The sequence below is a fragment of the Tachyglossus aculeatus genome, chromosome 1 (assembly GCF_015852505.1).
Source record: "Tachyglossus aculeatus isolate mTacAcu1 chromosome 1, mTacAcu1.pri, whole genome shotgun sequence".
Lineage (NCBI taxonomy): Eukaryota > Metazoa > Chordata > Mammalia > Monotremata > Tachyglossidae > Tachyglossus > Tachyglossus aculeatus.
In genome coordinates, this window is record NC_052066.1 from 155,359,456 (window position 1) to 155,380,501 (window position 21,046).

General features: G+C 45.9%; 1 protein-coding gene and 1 non-coding gene across 2 annotated transcripts in view; both read right to left on the reverse strand.

The window, feature by feature from the left end:
• Window positions 1-6,111: 6,111 nt before the first annotated feature.
• LOC119938025 lies at window positions 6,112-6,249 on the reverse strand. Its single transcript, XR_005454328.1, has one exon. It is a non-coding gene; the product is annotated as a small nucleolar RNA SNORA7 (small nucleolar RNA).
• Window positions 6,250-9,043: 2,794 nt separating this feature from the next.
• CCDC197 (coiled-coil domain containing 197) overlaps window positions 9,044-21,046 on the reverse strand; it is a 41,605-nt gene continuing 29,602 nt past the window's right edge. Inside the window, 4 exon segments of the mRNA XM_038746049.1 lie at window positions 9,044-9,303; window positions 12,376-12,492; window positions 15,311-15,421; window positions 17,967-18,139. Coding sequence (XP_038601977.1) covers window positions 9,091-9,303; window positions 12,376-12,492; window positions 15,311-15,421; window positions 17,967-18,139 — 614 coding nt within the window. The 3' untranslated portion in view covers window positions 9,044-9,090.

The window sequence follows — 21,046 nt, forward strand, 5'->3', positions numbered from 1 at the left end:
CTTACTATGTGCAGAGCACTGTTCTAATCAATCAATCAAGCAAGCAAGCAATCGTATTTATTGAGCGCTTACTGTGTGCAGAGCACTGTACTAAGCGCTTGGGAAGTACAAGTTGGCAACATATAGAGACAGTCCCTACCCAACAGTGGGCTCACTATATATAATAATGATAATAATGGCATTTATTAAGCACTTACTATGTGCAAAGCACTGTTCAATCAATCAATCAATCGTATTTATTGAGCACTTACTGTGCACAGAGCACTGTACTAAGAGCTTGGGAAGTACAAGTTGGCAACATTTAGAGACAGTCCCTACCCAACAGTGGGCTCATAGTCTGGAAGGAGGAGACAGAGCACAAAACCAAACATATTAACAAAATAAAATAAGTAGAATAGATATGTACAAGTAAAATAAATAGAGTAATAAAGATGTACAAACATGTTTGTATGTACAAACAAATATGTACAAACAAATATGTTCTAAGCACTGGGGAGGTTACAAGGTGATCAGATTGTCCAACAGGGGGGCTCACAGTCTTAATCCCCATTTTACAGATGAGGTAACTGAGGCACAGAGAAGTAATGTGACTTGCTCAAAGTCACACAGCTGACAATTGGAGGAGCCGGGACTTCATCATCATCAATCGTATTTATTGAGCGCTTACTATGTGCAGAGCACTGTACTAAGCGCTTGGGAAGTACAAATTGGCAACATATAGAGACAGTCCCTACCCAACAGTGGGCTCACAGTCTAAAAGGGGGAGACAGAGAACAAAACCAAACATACTAACAAAATAAAATAAATAGAATAGATATGTACAAATAAAATAAATAAATAAATAGAGTAAAAAATATGTACAAACATATATACATATATACAGGTGCTGTGGGGAAGAGAAGGAGGTAAGATGGGGGGGATGGAGAGGGGGACGAGGGGGAGAGGAAGGAAGGGGCTCAGTCTGGAAAGGCCTCCTAAAGTCATGGGACTTGAACCCATGACGTGTGGCTCCAAAGCCTGAGCTCTTTCCACTGAGCCATGCTGCTTCTCTTTGTACGTATTTATTACCCTATTCATTTATTTATTTTATTTGTACATATTTATTCTATTTATTTTATTTTGTTAATATGTTTTGTTTTGTTGTCTGTCTCCCCTTTCTAGACTGTGAGCCCGCTGTTGGGTAGGGACCGTCTCTATGTTTTGCCAACTTGTACTTCCCAAGCACTTAGTACAGTGCTCTGCACACAGTAAGCGCTCAATAAATACGATTGAATAAATGAATGGATATTGCACAATCCATCCGTGGCATTTCCTGATATCTTACTGTGCAAAGGGCACTGTGTTGAATCCTCTTTTTGAATGATATTTGTTAAACGCTTACTATATGACAGGCAGTGCACTGCGCTTTAGGGTAGGTACAGGCTAATCAAATTGAACACAGTCCATGTCCCACATGGGGCGCAGTTTTAATCCCCATTTTACAGATTAGGTAACTGAGACAGGGAAGTTAAGCGACTTGCCCAAGGTCACACAGCAGATGGTTAAAAAAAAAAATAGAGTTAAAATGAGTTTACAGTACAGAGGAATCGGATAGCTTTTCCTTCTCTGCCCCTTTATAATAATAATGATGATGATATTTGTTAAGTGCTTACTATGTGCCAAGCACTGTTCTAAACACTGGGGGTTACAAGGTAATCAGGTTGTACCATGTGGGGCTCACAGTCTTAATCCCCATTTTACAGATGAGGTAATTGAGGCCCAGAGAAGTTAAGTGACTTGGTCAAAGTCACACAGCTGGCAAGTGGCGGAGCCGGGATTAGAACCCATGACCTCTGACTCCCAAGCCCGGGCTCTTTCCACTGAGCCATTGCGTTTTTGAAACCTCCAAATGTCAGGGACTCAATCTAATTTCCAACCGCGTATTCTCGCCCAGCGCTTACTACAGTGCCCCATACACACTAACTACTTCATAAATTCTATTATTGCCACTACTACTCCTATTATTACCACCTGTACATATTTATTACTCTATTTATTTTACTTGCACATATCTATTCTATTTATTTTATTTTGTTAATATGTTTGGTTTTGTTCTCTGTCTCCCCCTTCTAGACTGTGAGCCCACTGTTGGGTAAGGACCGTCTCTATATGTTGCCAACTTGTACTTCCCAAGCACATGGTACAGTGCTCTGCACACAGTAAGCGCTCAATAAATACGATTGATTGATTGATTGGTGATTTACCCCGGGTTTATTTTCCAGTTTATCTTTTTCTTACAATTTCATCGTGCCTTGCTTTTCTTTCCTCAAATTTCCCCTCTTTGGCCATGGTATGTCACGGATGGGCATCTTAGGTGATGCAGGGGATAGATACCACTCTGATCACTCCACGCCAACTGGCAACAAAGGTTGGGAGGGATGTGATCTGGGTGCCTTTGATGGGGGGGCCCTCAGTGGAAGGGAAGGGCAGGCTCAGTGGGTCAGACCCCAGGAGTCTAAAATAAGGTACAAAACGTCAGCTTGGGAGGGGGAAAGAGTGAGCTGGACTGAAATGGGAGGAGAGAGCAGGTAAGCAGCTGGTGGAGACATTTACGATAGGATTTTGCGTTCAGTGCTGAGAGGAATAGATGGGCTTGTTTCAATTATCAACGGAGAGGGTTTCTCTCTAACCAGACTCGACGTGAAGATGGATCCATCTCCAAAGCAAAGACTGAGGACATCCCCTCTGACTCCCCTGTGTTTGGGCGCGGGAGCGGGGAAGGCCCAGGGACTCCAAATTTAGCTTCAGGCGGCCCCAGAATGCTATGATGCTGCTCCTGTCCCCCTACTTAGTCATCACAAAGAGTTGTTGACCAAAGTGGATCAAAGAGGCCAGCCTCCTTACTCAACCCGGCCGGCCGGCCTCTTGAGTACTTACCACACCCAGTACTAACCAGTACTTACCACTCACCCGGACTCCTCCGCAGGCACAAACTCAAGCATTGAATTCAGGACTGTGATCTACTTGTCTGGACCAATCTATGACTCACCTCAGGAGAATAGGAGAGAGCTCGTCTCTGAAGATGAGCTAATCCATACATATCAGTACATGCAAGTGTTGCCAATTCAGGGCTGAGCCTGTGGGACCCAACTGTGGCCTCATAAAATCTCCCATTTTATGGGGACCCCAACTTCCAGTTTCATGGCAAAAACAGACCTGATGGGCAGACTTTCGCCCTCTCGATTCAAAACTGGTAAAGGGGCTCTCCCTGTTATTATTCCCTGAGCATCAAGACGCAGCAGGTGATTCATCATCATCACCATCATCATCATCAATGGTATTTATTGAGCAGGTACTATGAGCAGAGCATTGTACTAAAGGGCTTGGGAAAGTACAGTACAAGAGAGTCGGCAGTCGTGTTCCCTGGCCACAGTGAGCTTTGAGTTTAAAAGGGGAGACAGATTTTTATATAAATCAAAAAATTTATAGTATCTAATTTAAAGATATGTACATTAGTGCTATGAAGTTGAGGGTGCTGCAAATATCAAATGTCCAGAGGTCATGGGGTGCAACTCTAGCTGCTGACCCATTTGTGGGGTGAGGGGAGGGATAATAATAATGGCATTTGTTAAGCGCTTACTGTGTGCAAAGCACTGTTCTAAGCGCTGGGGGGATACAAGGTAATCACATCCCACGTGGGGCTCACAGTCTTAATCCCCATTTTCCAGATGAGGTAACCAAGGCACAGAGAGTGAAGTGACTTGCCCAAAGTCACACAGCTGACAAGTGGCAGAGCCAGGATTAGAACCCATGACCTCTGACTCCCAAGCCCGTGCTCTTTCCACTGAGCCACGCTGCTTCTCCGGATGGACCCTGTGGAGGGATGCCACATGGACCTTGATCATGCTGCTCTGAGTCCTGGGTGCCATAGAGAAGCAGTGTGGCTCAGTGGAAAGAGCCCAGGCTTTGGAGTCAGAGGTCATGGGTTTGAATCCCGGCTCCGCCACATGCCTGCTGTGTGACCTTGGACAAGTCACTTAACTTCTCTGAGCCTCAGTTACCTCATCTGTAAAATGGGGATTAAGACTGTGAGCCCCATGCGGGACAACTTGATCACCTTGTATCCACCTCCAGCGCTTAGAACAGTGCTCTGCACATAGTAAGCGCTTAACAAATGTCATTATTATTATTATTATTCTTATAGAGGAAGAGGTCAGCACCGTCTGGTAATATTTGACCAAGGTCCTTCTTCCTCCGTGGCCTGTCTCTAATATCCAGGACCCTTCAGGAATTGAATCAAAGACAAGCAGTTTGATCAGCATCTTTTGAATCACAGAGGGGTTTGGTTTCCATGTACATGCTCCCTGAGAAGTTTGGTCTTGTAGATAGAGCATGGGGCTGGAAGTCAGAAGGCCCTAGGTTCTAATCTCGACTCTGTCCCTTGTCTGCTGTGTGACCTTGAGCAAGTCTCTGGGTCTTATTTACCTCATCTGTAAAATGGGGATTAGGACTTTGAACCCCATGTGGGACAGGGACTGTGTCCAATCTGATTCGCTTGTTTCCACTCCAGCACTTAGAACCGTGCCTGACACACAGTAAACACATAACAAATGTTATCGTTATTACTACTATTATCTTTCATTTGTGTTTTTCTTGAATTTTTTTTACAGTGCTTGAGATGTGCCACAAATCCAGTGGGGTTTTTTTTTTTTATTTTTTTTACCTGTTGTCTCGCGGTCTGAGGGGATGGAGGACAGGTGTAGAATCCCCATTTTACAGAGGAGGAAACTGAGGAACAGAGACATTAAGAGACTTGATTGAGGTCACTCAGCAGGGAAGTGGGGGAGCCTGGATCAGAAGTCAGGCCTCCTGACCTCCTCAGTCTCTAGTGCTCTTTCCATTGGGACCACGCCATTCTTCAGCCTTGCCCTAGATAAACTGCCTGATTGATCCAAGGACTGGCACAGCCCAGGTGAGCCCTGTTTAAATAAAGCATGCCTTTCTGTAAGGCATCCCTTTAAGTGTGTCATCCTGCACAGATTCAATTCGGTTCCCAGTCCCATCCATCATCCTCTTTTGAATATTCTTCTGCTCTAAGGCCTCGAGGCCTAGAGGAGATGTGGATAGATAGGTTTAAAATGGTTCAATTGCTCTGTGGCCTTAAACTCAAACTTCCCCTCCTGCTCTACAACATTCTTTTAGTTGCCAAAGCAAACAAAGGGCAGCAGCCCAAGAATTCCCCGGGCCCCTGGAGGATTGATGTAAAACTGGAGAGGAGGAGATAGTTATCTTTTCCAAATAAACCTTCCTGGGAACCTGTGAAGGCCATTGCTGGATGGGGAGAGACACCATTCTTTTGCAGCCATCGAAGAAGCATAATCCGGAGAGATCAGTTCCCTTCTAGCAAATTCCCCTACTGTTTAAGCTCAGTCAGAACAATCTCTCATACGCGCAATTCATTCATTCAGTCATATTTATTGAGCACTTACGTGGGCAGAGGACTTGTACCAAGCGCTTGGAATAGCACAATACAACAATAAACAGTGACATTCCCTGCCCACAATGAGCTCACAGTTAATGGATCCAGGAGACGCTAATTCAATAAGCAAGTGGACATTTGCCTGAAGGCTTTAACTTTATTTTAGCTCTTAGTAGAAAGAACACAAGACTGGGAGCCAGAGGACCTGAGTTCAAATCCTGTGTCCACCAGTTGTGTGCTGTTTGACTCTGGAAAAGTCACTGAATGTCTCTGGGCCTCAGTTTTCCCATCTGTGAAATGGAGACTCAATACCCAGTCTCCCTTGTACTTAGACTGTGAGCCCCAGATGAGACGGGGACTGTGTCCAACCTGATATTCTTGTATCTATCCCAGTGCTTAGTATAGTACTTGGCACATAGTAAGTTGTTGTTTTTGTTGTCTTATGCTGTCCAGTCGTGTCAGACCCATAACGACGCCATGGACACTTCTCTCCCAGAACGCCTCGCCTCCATCTGCAATCTGAAGGTTTTACCAAGAGTTTTCTTGGTAAAAACATGGAAGTGGTTTACCATTGCCTTCTTTCATGCAGTAAACCTGAATGTCAACCCTCAACTCTCTCCCATGCCGCTGCTGCCCAGCACAGATGAGTTTTGACTTGTAGCAGATTGCCTTCCGCTCGCTAGCCACTGGCCAAGCTAGGAATGGAATGGATATGCCTCTGCTTGACTCTCCCTCCCATAGTTGAGACTGGTGAAGTACTGGAAACTCTCCAGGTGCGACCCTGAGAGGCCACACAGTAAGTGTTGAACAGAAATCACAATTGTTATTACTACTATCAATAGCCCATGTCAAAAACACCACCCAGTCCATCAAATGGAAAAGAATGAGAAAGGTTCCAGGTAGAGACTTCAAGCTGTTTTGTAAGTCCAGGGGAATCACACCACCCGCCAAACTGTAAGCTCGTTGTGAGCAGGAAATGTATCTACTAACTCTGTTATAGTGTACTCTCCCAAGTGCTTAATACAGTGCTCTGTGCACAGTAAGTGCTCAATAAATAAAATCGATTGATTAGAAAGTCATCGTAGTAGCGGAGCTGACTTCCATTCAAGGGACCAGTGAGAAAGACTCATTTATACGTGTGGCCACCGGTTCACAGGATGAATCGACCGTCAACTTCTAACCCTGGCCAGCGTTGATACTCTTTACAACTTCCCGCCTCACCCGGGAGGAGAGAAGAAGGTAAGGGCCGCTGCAACTCCCAGATTAACATAAATCAATCACAAATCAATCAAAGAGAAGCAGTGTGGCCTAGTGGGTAGAGCACGGGCCTAGGAGTCAGAAGGTCTTGTATTCTAATGCCGGCTCTGCCACTTGTCCGCTGTGTGACCTTGGACAATTCACTTCACTACTCTGTGCCTCAGTTGCCCAAGGTATATCCTTGGGAAGTTCAGAGCGATGGGTGGATTTCTCAGCTTGTTCTGTGTCCGGAGAAATTGAACCCCCCAAGCCCAAACGTACTCTAAGCGAAGCAGATCTGGGGTCTACAGAGGCCCTGGGAGAGGTTTTGGCCAGAAGAAGAGGAGGGTAGTTCTCCAATTTTGCTGCCTCCCAGACTCTTCATTCCAGCTGCAGGCTGAACTTGGGAGGAGCCCTCTCTCTGCTCAGTTCTCATAGACTTTCAGCCGTATAGGAAGCCAGGCCCCCGGGAGTGGCATCAGAGGAGAGAGAGCGGAGAGAAAACGGACAGAATGTCCTGGAACTAGTGCTGGCTTCGGGGATGGACGGAGGGAGAGAGAGTGAAAGGGAACTCAGGAAGGGCAAGGGGAATTCAAGGTAGGTGGAATAGAGGAGAAAAGGACCTCATGACGTCGACTCTCGCTGGACACGGTTTGGAAAAGGGGAATCCCCATGACCAAATCTGACATTCCCAATCTTGCACACATCTGTCAAAATCTCAACCTCCCCATCCTCGGTGTCCATAACAACAAACTTCGTGGCCACCACTGCTCCGCTGTCTCTGGAAATAAGAGCAGCCGGGCCTCGCAATCCAGCATTGTGAAGCAACAATTCGCCCACTGCCCCGTCACTTCTGCTCAGGTAGGCCTCCACTCTTATACCTATTCTGCAGGTAGATCGGATCTGCGAGGAGGCTACACTGTGGGACATTCCTATGGAAAGGCTCAGTCAATGGGATTTTTCGTCCCAGTGGAAGTATTTATTGAGCTGCTACTCAGAGCGACACCCGGTCCCCTGAGCCGAAGGGAACAATGAGAAAAGTCTGAAACTGGGTGTCTGTCCTCCCAGAGCTTATGGATCAGCGGGAGAGGGAGGCAGAGGGACTGACGTCAGTCAGTTGATCTTATTTATTGAGCACTATTGCAATAATAATAATAATTTTTGATGGCATTTGTTAAGCACTTACTATGTGCAAAGCACTGTTCTAAGTGCTGGGGGGGGATACAAGGTGATCACATTGTCCCACGTGGGGCTCACAGTCTTAATCCCCATTTTGCAGATGAGGTAACTGAGGCTCGGAGGAGTTAAGTGACTTGCCCAAGGTCACACAGCAGATGTGTGGGGGAGCTGGGCTTAGAACCCATGACCTCTGACTCCCAAGCCCATGCTCTTTCCACTGAGCCACGCTGCTTCTCAGCATGACATTGTGACATTCGTTAAGCACTTATTATGTGCCAGACACTGTACTAAGTGCTGGGGTGGATACAAGCAAATCCAGGTGAACACAGTCCCTTTCACCACATGGGGCTCACAGATTTAATCTCTATTTTGCAACTGAGGTAACTGAGGCACAGAGAAGTTAAGTGACTTGTCCAAGGTCACACAACAGACAAGTGGCAGAGCTGGGATTAGAGTCCAGGCCCATGCTTTATCCACTAGGCCATGCTGCATGTGCAGAGCACTGTACCAAGCACTTGAGAGTGTACAATATAATAATATAACAGATACATTCCCTGCCACAGTGAGCTCACAGTCTAGACTTTTACAGTCTAGTTTGGGCGTGCCACCTAAAATATATGAGCGGGGTTTCAGATATTCCCATGAGGGCTGTGTGGGCTGGGAAGGGTGACAGGATCTGGGAAGGTTTCATGCAAGAAATGGGATTGGAGGAGGATGGAGTTTCACTGCAGGATAGAGTTAGTTGGGCCTAAATTGGACAGATGCATTTTGCCTTTCTACACCCTAATCGACCACCTGTTGTCTACTCTACCGTTGACCCCAGTGAGCTTCGATGGTCTCAGCTGTAGTGAACGTTCAGTAGATACTATTGATTAATTGACAGAAGAGATAAGCAGAAGGGGTGAGGCACCACCATGTTAGGCTCTAGGTAATAATAATAATAATTGTGGTATTTATTAAGTGCTTACTATGTGTTCCAGGCACTGGGGTGGATACAAGCAAATCAGCTGGGACACAGTCCCTGTCCCACATGGGGCTCCCAGTCTTAATCCCCATTTTGCAGATGAGGGAATTGAGGCATACACAAGTTAAGTGACTTGCCCAAGGTCACGCAGCAGACACATGATGGAGTCAGAATTAGAACACAGATCCTTCTGACACCCAGGCTCGTGCTCTATTCAGGGTCCCATTGGCTTCTGCCATTTTCAACAGTCGAGTCAATTTGGAGACGGCGAAGTGGGAAACTCAAGGCCAGCCTTCATCTTGAAGGGGGAGGATTTCCGTCTGCGGGATCCATCACTTCGCTGCTTCTCTCTCTCCAGGCCCACTTTCTGCCACCTTGGTGATCCTCTAGGTCTCGGTCGTGGGGTCCCACATCTCCCGGGCTGAGTGGCTAATTTTTCAATCTCCATTTTTTCTATCATGAATTCCTAGGAGGAACAAGAGACACCTCCTTGGCTCATTTCTTCCTGCATCTGCCTATATTTATAGACAGTAATTGTGCTAGATTTAAGAACCACATTCAAAATACCCCCGTGTCCTGAACTCTAAAAAAAAGTTTGAAAAAGTGTAGAAAATAGAACTTCCAAACTAACTTACTGTTTCTGGCCTATCACTCTGCTCCTTGGTTTACTGGGCTACAAAACATCACTTGTCATCCACTCAATAGGGGAAGATAGAATGCCCAAACCGATCCCTGAGGAGAGCTGAGGGAGAAACCTTTTGGTCTTTTCAGCAGCACATGGTGAATAGTTATTTTTCTCCTGCTAACCTTCAAGATTCTCTCCCGTCCAACCCCTGCTCATGAAATGTCAGGGATTCAAGGACAACGGTAGATGTGTTTCCAGTTTGTCAGCCACGTGACTCTTGATTCCCGAGGGAAACAGTAAAAGAGCCCTGGAAAGAAGAGGGATATGATATTGTTGTAGGGGCACAGAGAGGGAGAGAGTAAAATAATAGTAGTAATATGAGTAAAATGATAGTAAAATGATAGAGGAAGAGATGAGGAGTCGCATGTGGAGGGCAAGGGAGTTGAGGTAAGAAGTCTCAGTTACCTCATCTGTAAAATGGGGATGGAGACTGTGAGTCTCACATGGGACAGGGACTGTGTCCAGCTCAATTTACTTGTATCCACCCCAACACTTACTATAGCAGCGTGGCTCAGTGGAAAGAGCCCGGGCTTTGGAGTCCGAGGTCATGGGTTCAAATCCAGGCTCCGCCAACTGTCAGCTGTGTGACTTTGGGCGAGCCACTTCACTTCTCTGTGCCTCAGTTACCTCATCTGTAAAATGGGGATTAAAACTGTGAGCCCCCGTGGGACAGCCTAATCAACTTGTAACTTTCCCAGTGCTTAGAACAGTGCTTTGCACATAGTAAGCGCTTAACAAATACCATTATTATTATTATTATTATTATAGTGCCTGCTACATAGTAAGCAGTTAAAAAACCATTACTATTATTATTATTATTAAGTGCAATTTACAGGACAATTTATAACCCACCAGCAGGCACTATTTCTTTGACCTTCCCCCAAGCTGGTAGTAGTTTCTAAATCTAATCTCGTCGGGACAGTGGCTACCTAATCAACTGGGTTCAGAGCACTGCACTAGGTACTTGCAGGACAACATAATTTAAGTTTCTTATGGTATTTGTTAAGCGCTTACTATATGTCAAGCACTGTTCTAAGAGCTGGGGTAGATACAAGCTAATCAGGTTGAACAGAGTCCCTGTCCCACATGGGGGTCACAGTCTTAATTCCCCATTTTACAGATGAGGTAACTGGGGCCCAGAGAAGTTAAGCAACTTTTCCAAAGTCACAGAGCAGACAGGTGGCAGAGCCAGGATTAGAACCCAGGTCCTCCGACTCCCAGGCCTGTGCTGTATCCACTAGGCTACGCTGCTTCTAAGTTTCCTGGTAGAAGGGAAACGAGGTCTCTACTGCCTTATCTGCAAGTAGATGACCCCCAACATTCAGTGCTGACAGTGCTCCATTTCCACAGATCTGGGCATGTGTAGTTGATGGCCTCTTCTGGGCCCTGCAGAGAATGGAAGCAAGGGTGAGCCCACCCTGGCCGAAGTCCCGGGATGTGACTCTGCCCTCTTCCAACTCCCTCTGGGATACGAAAATGCCAGTGGCAGGATGAGGCAACAGGATACTCGGGGTCAAAAATGGCAGTGGCAGCGCTACCCTGAATGATGCTACGGCCATGGATGGATGGAACTCAGAAGGAAGGCAAATGGGAGGCAGCCCGGGATTAAAGAGGATGGCCACCCTAGGGGCAGTGGAGAGGGGAGGCAACAGGAGAGGGGAAGGAAATGGAGGAGGTGGTGGGGGAAAATAAGCCAGGAGGAGATGAGGAGAGGGAACTTAAGAGGAGGGAGTGGACGTAGAGGGCTAGGGTAGCAGCAGTCAGGGTCAAGGAGAAAGCTAGAGAAGCCCTGGGGGGAACCTGACTCCCACAAAGGTTTTCCTAGCCCTGGCTAAGGCCTCTTAACCGGATTAAGTCAGTTAGTCAGTCAGTCAATCATATTTATTGAGCACTTGCTGTATTCATTCATTCAATCGTATTTATTGAGCACTTACTGTGTGCAGAGCACTGTACTAAGCGCTTGGGAAGTATATATAGAGACGGTCCCTACCCAACAGTGGGCTCACAGTCTAGAAGGGGGAGACAGAGAACAAAACATATTAATAAAATAAATAGAATAAACATGTACAAATAAAATAGAGTAATAAATACGTACAAACGTATATACATATATACAGTTGCTGTGGGGAGGGGAAGGAGGTAAGGTGGGGGGGATGGGGAGGGGGAGGAGGGGAAGAGGAAGGAGGGGGCTCAGTCTGGGAAGGCCTCCTGGAGGAGGTGAGCTCTCACTTTGGGAAAGTACAATATAACTCTATAACAGACACATTCCCTGCCCACAATGATCTTAGAATCTAGAGGGGGAGAAAGCCATAAATATAAATAAATAAATTACAGATATGTACATAAGTACTGTGGGGTTGGGAGGGGGATGAATAAAGGAAGCAAGTCAGGATGACGCAGAGGGAGTGGGAGAAGAGGAAAAGAAGGCTTAGCCAGGAAAGGCCTCTTAGAGGTGAGATGCCTTCAATAAGCTTCTGAAATGGAGAAGAATAATTGTTGAATACGAAGAGAGAGAATGTTCTAGGCTAGAGACAGGATGTGGGCAAGAGATTGACGGCTAGATAGACAAGACTGAGGTACAGTGAGAAGGTTAGCATTAGAGGAGAGAAGTCAGTCAGTCAGTAGTATTTATTTATTCATTCACTCATTCAAGTGTATTTATTCAGTTCTTTCTATGTGCAGAGCACTGTACTAAGCACTTAAGTCAGGTCTGGTCAGGAGAGGCCCCATACCTTCGAGGGGCCACCAAATCCGGCAGTATCCCTAGTTCCCCGAGTGCGGATTCCCCAGAGGGGAGGCCTTGTATTCAGGGTCTTGTCACACCCTCATATTCTTTTGGCGATGGCCACTCACTTGAATCATATCCAGTTTGGAGAGTAGTCCCATTCCCTGCAGAGGGCCGTAGCGCTCCACATAACACCGCTCGGCCAGGTCCGTGATGGCTAACAGCATGCTGCTTCGTTCCCCACTCTGAAAGCAGAGGTGGAACATTAGGGCTCCCAGTGGCCTCCGGCACAAGAGCGCGGGCCTGAAAAGGGAGAGACCGTTCCGAGATTGTCCTAAAAGAGAAACCTCTAAAAAAAATCACAAGAATAACAGCTTTGACTAATGTGTAGTTGGGGAGCAATCGCCTCACTTCTCTAGAACCCCCTTAGATGGCTGCATGGGGGAAGCTTTCTGAAAATCACATAACTTGGGGTACTGGCATGTGCCACAGAGGCCCACAAGTTGATCAATCAATCAATCATACTTATTACATCTACCACCTCTGTTATATTGTACTTTCCCAAGTGCTTAGTACAGTGCTCTGCATGCAGTAAGCACTCGATAAATACGATCGATGGATTGATATTGAATGCTTACTGTGCACAGAGCACAAAGTGCTTTAGAGGGTACGATATAACAGCGTTGGCAGACATGTTCCCTGCCCACAGGAAGAAGCGGCGAAGTCTAGTCTGGTAGTCAGAGGATCTGGGTTATAATCCTGGTTTTGCACCTTATCTGTTTATGTTACCCTGGCAAATCATTTCACTTCTCTGTGCCTCAGTTACGTCATCTGTAAAATGGGGACTAAGACTCTGAGCCCCATGTGACATAGGAACTGTGTCCACCCCAATTAGCTTGTATCTATCCAAGTGCATAGTACAGTACCTGGCACATAGTGAGTGTTAACAAATACCATAAAAAAGGAGCTCACAGCCTAGAGGGGAATAATTGTAATATCTGTCAAGTGTTTACTATAATAATAATAATTGTGGTATTTGTTAAGCACTTACTAAGTGTCAGGCACTGTACTAAGCTCTGGGGTGGATCCAAGCAAATCGGGTTGGATACAGTCCCAGTCCCACACAGGGCTCACAGTCTCAACCCCCCATTTTACAGATGAGATTAACTGAGGCCCAGAGAAGTGAAGTGACTTGCTCAAGGTCACACAGCAGACAGGTGGCAGAGCCGGGATTAGAACCCTTGACCTTCTGACTCCTAGGCCTGTGCTCTTCCTACTAGGCCATACTATGTGCCAAGTACTGGGGTACGTGCAAGATAATCAGGTTGAACACAGCGCCTGCCACACATGGAGCTCACAATGTAAGTAGGAGGGAGTAGAGGTATTGAATCCCAGTTTTACAGATGAGGAATCTGAGCCATAGAGAAATTAAGTGACTTGTTCAAGAACACACGGCTGGTAAGTGGCAGAGCTGGGATTAGAACCCAAGTCCTCTGCCACCCAGGCCCGTGCTTTTTCCACTGGGCCATGGTGACAGCGCTCAGATACCTATTTCAGCAAAGAAACCTACCCTTTCTAGTCTATAGCTTCCTGCTACTGGCTCACAGGATTAAGGGTAGGTTGTTTTCTAACCTCTGAATGGCTTACTGACAATTTTAGATGGAGAAACCTGGAAAGAACTTTAGGAGATCAACTAATCCAGACCCCTGCCCTCAGGCTGACTCAGTCAAGGATGCCACCGCTTGAGGAGGCTGGTTTGCCTCGTGGCCAATGGCACAGGCCCCAAACTGGGATCACAGCAGGACCATTATTGGTGTGACTGAACCAACCGACAGCCCCCGATTCCATCCATCATCATCATCATCAATCGCATTTATTGAGCGCTTACTGTGTGCAGAGCACTGTACTAAGCGCTTGGGAAGTACAAATTGGCAACATATAGAGACAGTCCCTACCCAACAGTGGGCTCACATTCCATAGGACCACCAGCAGCCCATGGATCCCCAATGATGAAACTGGACTCCATAACACATCAGGGAGGGGCAGTTACTCCTCCTGTGACCTCTTTACCGATGAGTATCCCAAGGAGGCAGCTGGAATAAAACTAATACTAATAATAATTATGGTATATGGTAAGAACTCATTATGATCCAAGCAAGTCAAATAGCCCCATGTGAGACATCTACTGTATCTAACCTGATTACCTTGTATCTACCCCAGTGCTTAGAACAGTGCTTGGCACATAGTAAGCACTTAACAAATGCCACTGGACTAAGCACTAGGGTACATACAAGTTAGTCAGGTCAGACACAGTCCCTGTCCTACACGGGGCTTATAGTCTAGCAAAGAGAGAGAGAACAGGTTTGGAATCCCTATTTTACAGATGGGGAAACTGAGGTACAGAAAAGTTAAGTGACTTGTCCAAAGTCACACAACAGGCAAATGAAGAGCCAGAATTAGAACCCAGGTACTCTGATTCCTGGGCCCATGCTCTTCCCAGAATGCCATGCTGCTTCTCTAAAACTTAATTCCAGTCTTCAGGTCAAACTTTTTTTATGGTACTTGCTAAGTGCTTACTATGTGCCAAGCACTGTACTAAGCACTGGAGTAGCTAGCACTGGAGTAGATATAAAATAATCAGTTTGGATCCAGTCCATATGGGCTCCCAGTCTAAGTAGAAGGGATTAGAATTTAATCCCCACTTTACTGATGAGAATATTGAGGTATGTATAAATTAAGTGACTTGTCCAAGGTCACACAGTAGATGAGTAGCAGAGTCAGGGTTAGAATCCCAGTCCTCTGACTCCCAAGCCCATATTCTTTCCGTTAGGCCCTGTTGCTTCTATTTTGGTTACCGGGTTCCGGAACTAAGTTATTAAGTTTCCCCCAGATGATCACGTCCGGGGAAAATACAAGTACCTGAGAAGGGCTCTCTTGGAATCACAGTCCATCCTTAGGGAGCTTCTGTTCCAAGTGCCCGGACCCTTTCTTGTTGAACTCCGAGCTGAGTTCCTTTTGGTTTTTCAAGGAGGAAATAGAGCAAACTCAGCACCCAGGACTTACTTGAAATCTGAAGTGACCTTGGTTATGATCAATATTCAACTCCAGCTCCTTGTTTTTCTCCTTCATGTTGTCCCTCTCTCTTTGCAGCTGGGAGAGTTCACTAGTCAAGACCTGGGTTAAGCAAATGAGAAGATATTCACTTCCCAGGCCATTTGACTGCTAGGATGGACAGTGCCAATCAGTGAGAGTTCAGCTTCTGGTTTCTGGTGGTTTTCTCCACCCATCTAGACCTTCATTTTCCCGACAGCCCCATGGGGACATTCAGCTAGCCTAGGAGGAAGCTGACTATTTCAGTGATTTTAGGAATACAGTCACTTCCAGGACCGGAATGGCTTCCTGGCTACTCAATGAACGATTCTAGAAGTCAATTTGCCACGCAGGTATAGCTTCACAGTAGAGAGAATCCAGGTTCAGGTTGGCAGTCTCTTTAGCCAAAACTCACTGTGGGTCCTCTGTCTAAAGTTGGTAATCCACCGTCAGGTTTTTAACTCCAGTCTCACCTTCCCTTGGGCTCCCAAACCCATGTGCTGATCTGTCCCACCGTCCCCATTCCCCTCATTCCCCCTCCACCTCCTCTGTCCCTCCCACTAGGCAGCCAGGAGTCCCTGTCTCTGACCAGGCCTGCTGGAGCCAGAGTGAGACAGAGATAGGTGGGCCTGGACCCCTTTCCAGCCCTGCAAATTGAGGTGGGGGGGGGACCAGCTGGACTCAAGAAGCAGCGAAGCGTAGTGGAGAGAGCATGGGCCTGGGAATCAGGGGACTTGTGTTCTCACCCCGGCTCTGCCATTTACCTGCTGGGTGACCCTGGGCAAATAACTTAACATCTCAGTGCTTCAGTTTCCTCACCTTTAAATGGAGATAAAAACCTGTTTTTCTCCCTCTCAAATGCTGAGAACCCCAGGAGGGGCAGGAATTGTGTCTGACATGATTTCTTTATATCAATTCCAGGGTTTAGTACAGTTCTTTGCACATAGTAAGCACTTAACAAATACCACAGTTATTACTCCTATCCAGTGGAAGGCACTGCCTGGGTATTCAACCCCAGACTTGCATCCCCAGTCCCAATTCCACTTTGTGCCCAATCTCTTTCATGCAAGAGTGGTTCCCCAGAGGTTTGACAGATTATTATTAGTATTATTTTTTAATGGCATTTGTTAAATGCTTACTGTGTACCAAGAACCATACTAAGCATTAGGGCAGATATAAGATAATCAGGTTGGACACAGTCCATGTCCCACATAGGGCTCCCAGTCTTAATCCCCGCTTTATAGATGAGGTAACTGAGGCACAGTGATGAGAAGTTAAGTGACTTGCCCAAGGTCACACCTCAGAAAAGTGGCCGAGCTGGAATTAGAACCCAGCTCCTTCTGATTCCCAGGTTTGTGCTATTTCCACTAGACCATGCTGCTTTTTACTTACAGATTAAGCATTTACAGATTTGTTGCCAAATTGTACTTTCCAAGCACTTAGTACAGTGCTCTGCACACAGTAAGTGCTAAATAAATATGATTGAATAAATGAATGAATGAATTCACACTGTAAAACCTTTAGATTCAGAGCTCCTCCCAAACAGCAGCCATCATCTTCTCACCAATAAAGCCAGGCTACTTAGCCACTCTAAACCTCCTGCTCTAGGTTTATATTAGAAGCCAGGATTCTCTGTTCAGCCCAAACCGTAAGCAGCACTTGCAAAGTAAGAGTTTTTTCTTTTTAATGGTATTTGTTAAGCACTTACTATATGCCAGGCACTGTACTAAGCACTATGGTAGATATAAGCTAATTGGGTTGGACCCAGTCCCTATCAATCAATCAATCAATTGTATTTATTGAGCGCTTACTGTGTGCAGAGCACTGTACTAAGCACTTGGGAAGTACAAGTTGGCAACATATAGAGACAGTCCCCACCCAACCATGGGCTCACAGTCTAGAAGGGGGAGTCAGAGAGTAAAACAAAACATATTAACAGAATAAAATAAATAGAATAAATATGTACAAGTGAAATAAATAAATAGAGTAAAATAAATAAATAAATAGAGTAATAAATAAATAAAAATAAATAATAAATAGTAAAAATAAATAATAAATAAATAATAAATAATAAATAAATGGAGTAATATTGAGTGTTAACTGAGCACTGAAGGAGTAGTTACCGAGTATCTGAGCAGCAGTTGTCTGCTGTGTAAACTTGGGCGTGTCGCTTAACTTCTCTGAGCCTCAGTTTCCTCATCTGTAAACTAGGGATCGAATCCCACTCCCTCCTACTTAGACTGTGAGCCCCACGTGAGACGGGGACTGTGTCCAACCCGATTAACTTGTATCTACCCAGCGTTTAGAATAGTGATTCCCATGTGGGGCTCACTGTCTTTACAGATGAGGTAACTGAGACACACAGAAGTGAAGTGACTTTCCCAAGGTCACACAGCAGAAAAGTGGCAGAGCAGGGACTAGAACCCAGGTCCTTTTGACTCGCAGTTCAGCACAGCTTTTTTCTTCCCTGTTGGGCTCCTGGGTCCTCAGGGAGGGTGACCTCCCTTGCAGGAAGGTCGGTTTTGTGGCTGGGATGGACAGATGGTGAGGCTTTTTCTCCCCACCCTAACTATCTTGCTATCAACCACCCCTTCACTGAGCTACCCATCACCCCGAGAAAAGACATTACAAGTCTCTGAGTTTCATGCTCCAGCCGCAAAGCCTCAAGTTCGTGCTGGACTTCCTTGTGGAGGTCAGAAAGGGTGGCCACAGTCCTGGCTAAGCCGCTGTTGGAAGAAGAAAGGGTCTCATGCCGCTGGATGACTGCTTTCATGGGGCAGCTCCTCTCACTGTCCTGGTTCTCTGCAGCAGGACCCAAAGAACGAAAAGGAAGAAAATCATTCTCCCCGTGAGAGGATTTGGATTCCATGTTTAAAGTGAAATGGACTTCGATCTTTCCACGGCAGAGGTGTTCCTCACCTTGGTCCCAGGAGGCCAAGGGTCTCATGGGGAGAAATGGAAATCAATGGATCTAAAGTACGGTAGGACCAAAGAGGGAGTCCCTGACCAGATGAGCAGGCTCAGCTTGAAAAATTCACTCAGTGTAACTATGAGCACCATCACTAGAAGGCAGAAGTCCCAGTCATTGAATGCCAACTGAGTGTTCACAGGGCATTTGATAATAATTATTGTATTCGCTAAGCACTTATATGCCGAACACTGTTCAAAGCACTGGGGTGGATGTAAGTTAATTATGTCAGACACAGTCCCTCTCTCATAGGGAACTCACAGTCTTAATAGGAGGGAGAATAGGAAAGGAATCCTCATTGTACAGATGAGGAAACTGAAGCATGGAGAAGTTAAGTGATTTGCCCAGGACCACACAGCAGGCAACCGACAAAGTCAGGATTAGAACCCAGGTCCTTTGACTCCAAGTCTGGGTTTCTTTCCACTAGACCATGCTACGTCTTGATAGCACTGGACTAGAGCTGGAAGGTGTCAGAACACAGAGAAGATGCTCAGACAAGTATTTTCCCTCATTCCCTCATGAATCTAGCTCAACCTAGCTAGGCCAATGGTAAGGGCAACAAAAAACAGAAAAAGTGGTTCTATCCTAATAATAATCTAATAATGTTTTTTTTAATCAATTTTTTTTAAATGGTATTTGTTAAGCACTAACTTTGTGTCAGGCCCTATACTAAGCACTGGGGTAGATATAAGTTAATCAGGTTGGACACAGCCCCTGTCCCACATAGGGCTCACAGTCTTAATCCCCAATTTACAGATGTGGTAACTGAGGCACAGAGAAGCGAAGCGACTTGCCCGGGGTCACATAGCAGGCAAGTGGCAGAATTGGAATTAGAAACCGATTCTCAGGCCCATGGTCTATCCACTAGACCACAATGCTTCCCTATTTGTTAGGCCCTTACTATGTTCCAGGCACTATACTAAGCACTGGATACAAGATAATCAGGTTGGACACAGTCCTTGTTCCACAGGAGGCTCACAGTCTTAATCCGCATTTTACAGATGAGGTAACTGAGACACAGGAAAGTTGAGTGACTGAAGCATCTGAAGTATCTGAAGCAGCACGGCCTAGTGGATAGAGCACGGCTTGGGAGTCAGAGGACCTGGGTTCTAATCCTGGCTCTGCCACTCCTTTGCTGTATGACCATGAACAAATTACTTAACTTCCCTTGGTCTCAGTACCCTCATCTGTAAAATGGAAATTAAGACTTTGAGCCCTATGTGGGACAGGGACTTTGTGCAATCCGATTATCTTTTATCCACTCCAGCACTTAGAACAGTGTCTGACATATTGTAAGCACTTAAAGTGCCAAGCGCTTAGCACAGGGCTCTGCACACAGTAAGTGCTCAATGAATATGACTGAATGAACAAATACCATAATTATTATTATTATTACTTGCCTAAAATCACATAGTAGACAAGTGGCAGAGCCAGGATTAGAAAGCAGGTCCTCTGATTCCTAGGACCGTGCTCTATCCATTAGACCACACTGCTTCTCAAGAAGCTTCTTAAATGCATACTGTGTGCCAAGCACTCTGCTAAGCCCTTGGGCAGTTACAAGATATTCAAAGAGGCCAAATTGCTGTCCCACATGGTGTTCACAGTATAAGAAATATTTCGGTGCAATACATCTCTTGCAGTGTGGCTCAGTGGAAAGACCATGGGCTTTGGAGTCAGAGGTCATGGGTTCAAATCCTGGCTCTGCCAATTGTCAGCTGTGTGAGTGGGCAAGTCACTTAACTTCTCTGTGCCTCAGTTACTTCATCTGTAAAATGGAGATGAAGACTGTGAGCCCCCCATGGGACAATCTGACCGTCTTGTAACCTCCCCAGCGCTTAGAACCGTGCTTTGCACATAGTAAGTGCTTAACAAATGTCATTATTATTATTATTATTATTATTATTATTATTATTACTATTATCTCTTACCTAGTCATAGAAGACTATGTGGAGGAGTAGACCTGGAGAAACTGGGTTCATGAGTTTGAATTCAAGAAGTACTGTTATTGGATTGGTTGGAAAAGGAGTCTGAGAGATAAAGGTGAAGAGTCGGGGTTGGTGGGGGGGAGATAAATGCCTGGGAATGGAAGAAATGGGAAGAAGGGAAAAATCATTAAGCTACCAAAAATCTGAGGACCGTCCTCCACATGGGCCCTATTCCATCACCCTGAATAGTTTCATATTCTTATTCATATTCTCTCTCCCTCTCTCTCTCTCTCTCTCTCTCTCTCTCTCTTCTCAAGTTGTTCCCCAACCTGCATTGACCCAATGTAGAATGAGGGAAGGAAGGTGGTTATAATATATGACAGGCCAGAGAAGGGCCTGAAAGAAGGAAATCTAACCCAGTAACACCACAGGCCAGGATAGTGTTGGTAATGAGTCACACGGGCTGCCGTTGGTTAACCAGTGTCACAGACACAGTGCTGAAAGAGAATGGGTAGCAGAGGGATTGACATTTCAGTGACAGGATCTGGGGAAGGAAAAATTGAGGCAGGAGAAGAAAGTAGAGTGGAGGGAGGGTCAAGGGCTATTTTGGGGGGTTCGGTAGGAAGTGTAGCATGACGGAGTTTGGGGAATTGTTGTGGCATTCTTAGGGAAAGATGAGGCCTGCTCTGGCTCTAGGTTGGCAAGGGCCAAGGGAGGAGGAAGGGTGGGAGCCAGGAGACTCAGTTAGGGGAGTGAGTGAGGTTACAGGGTCACAGTACAGACCATTTTTGCACCACTCATTTTTTGTGGGGAGGT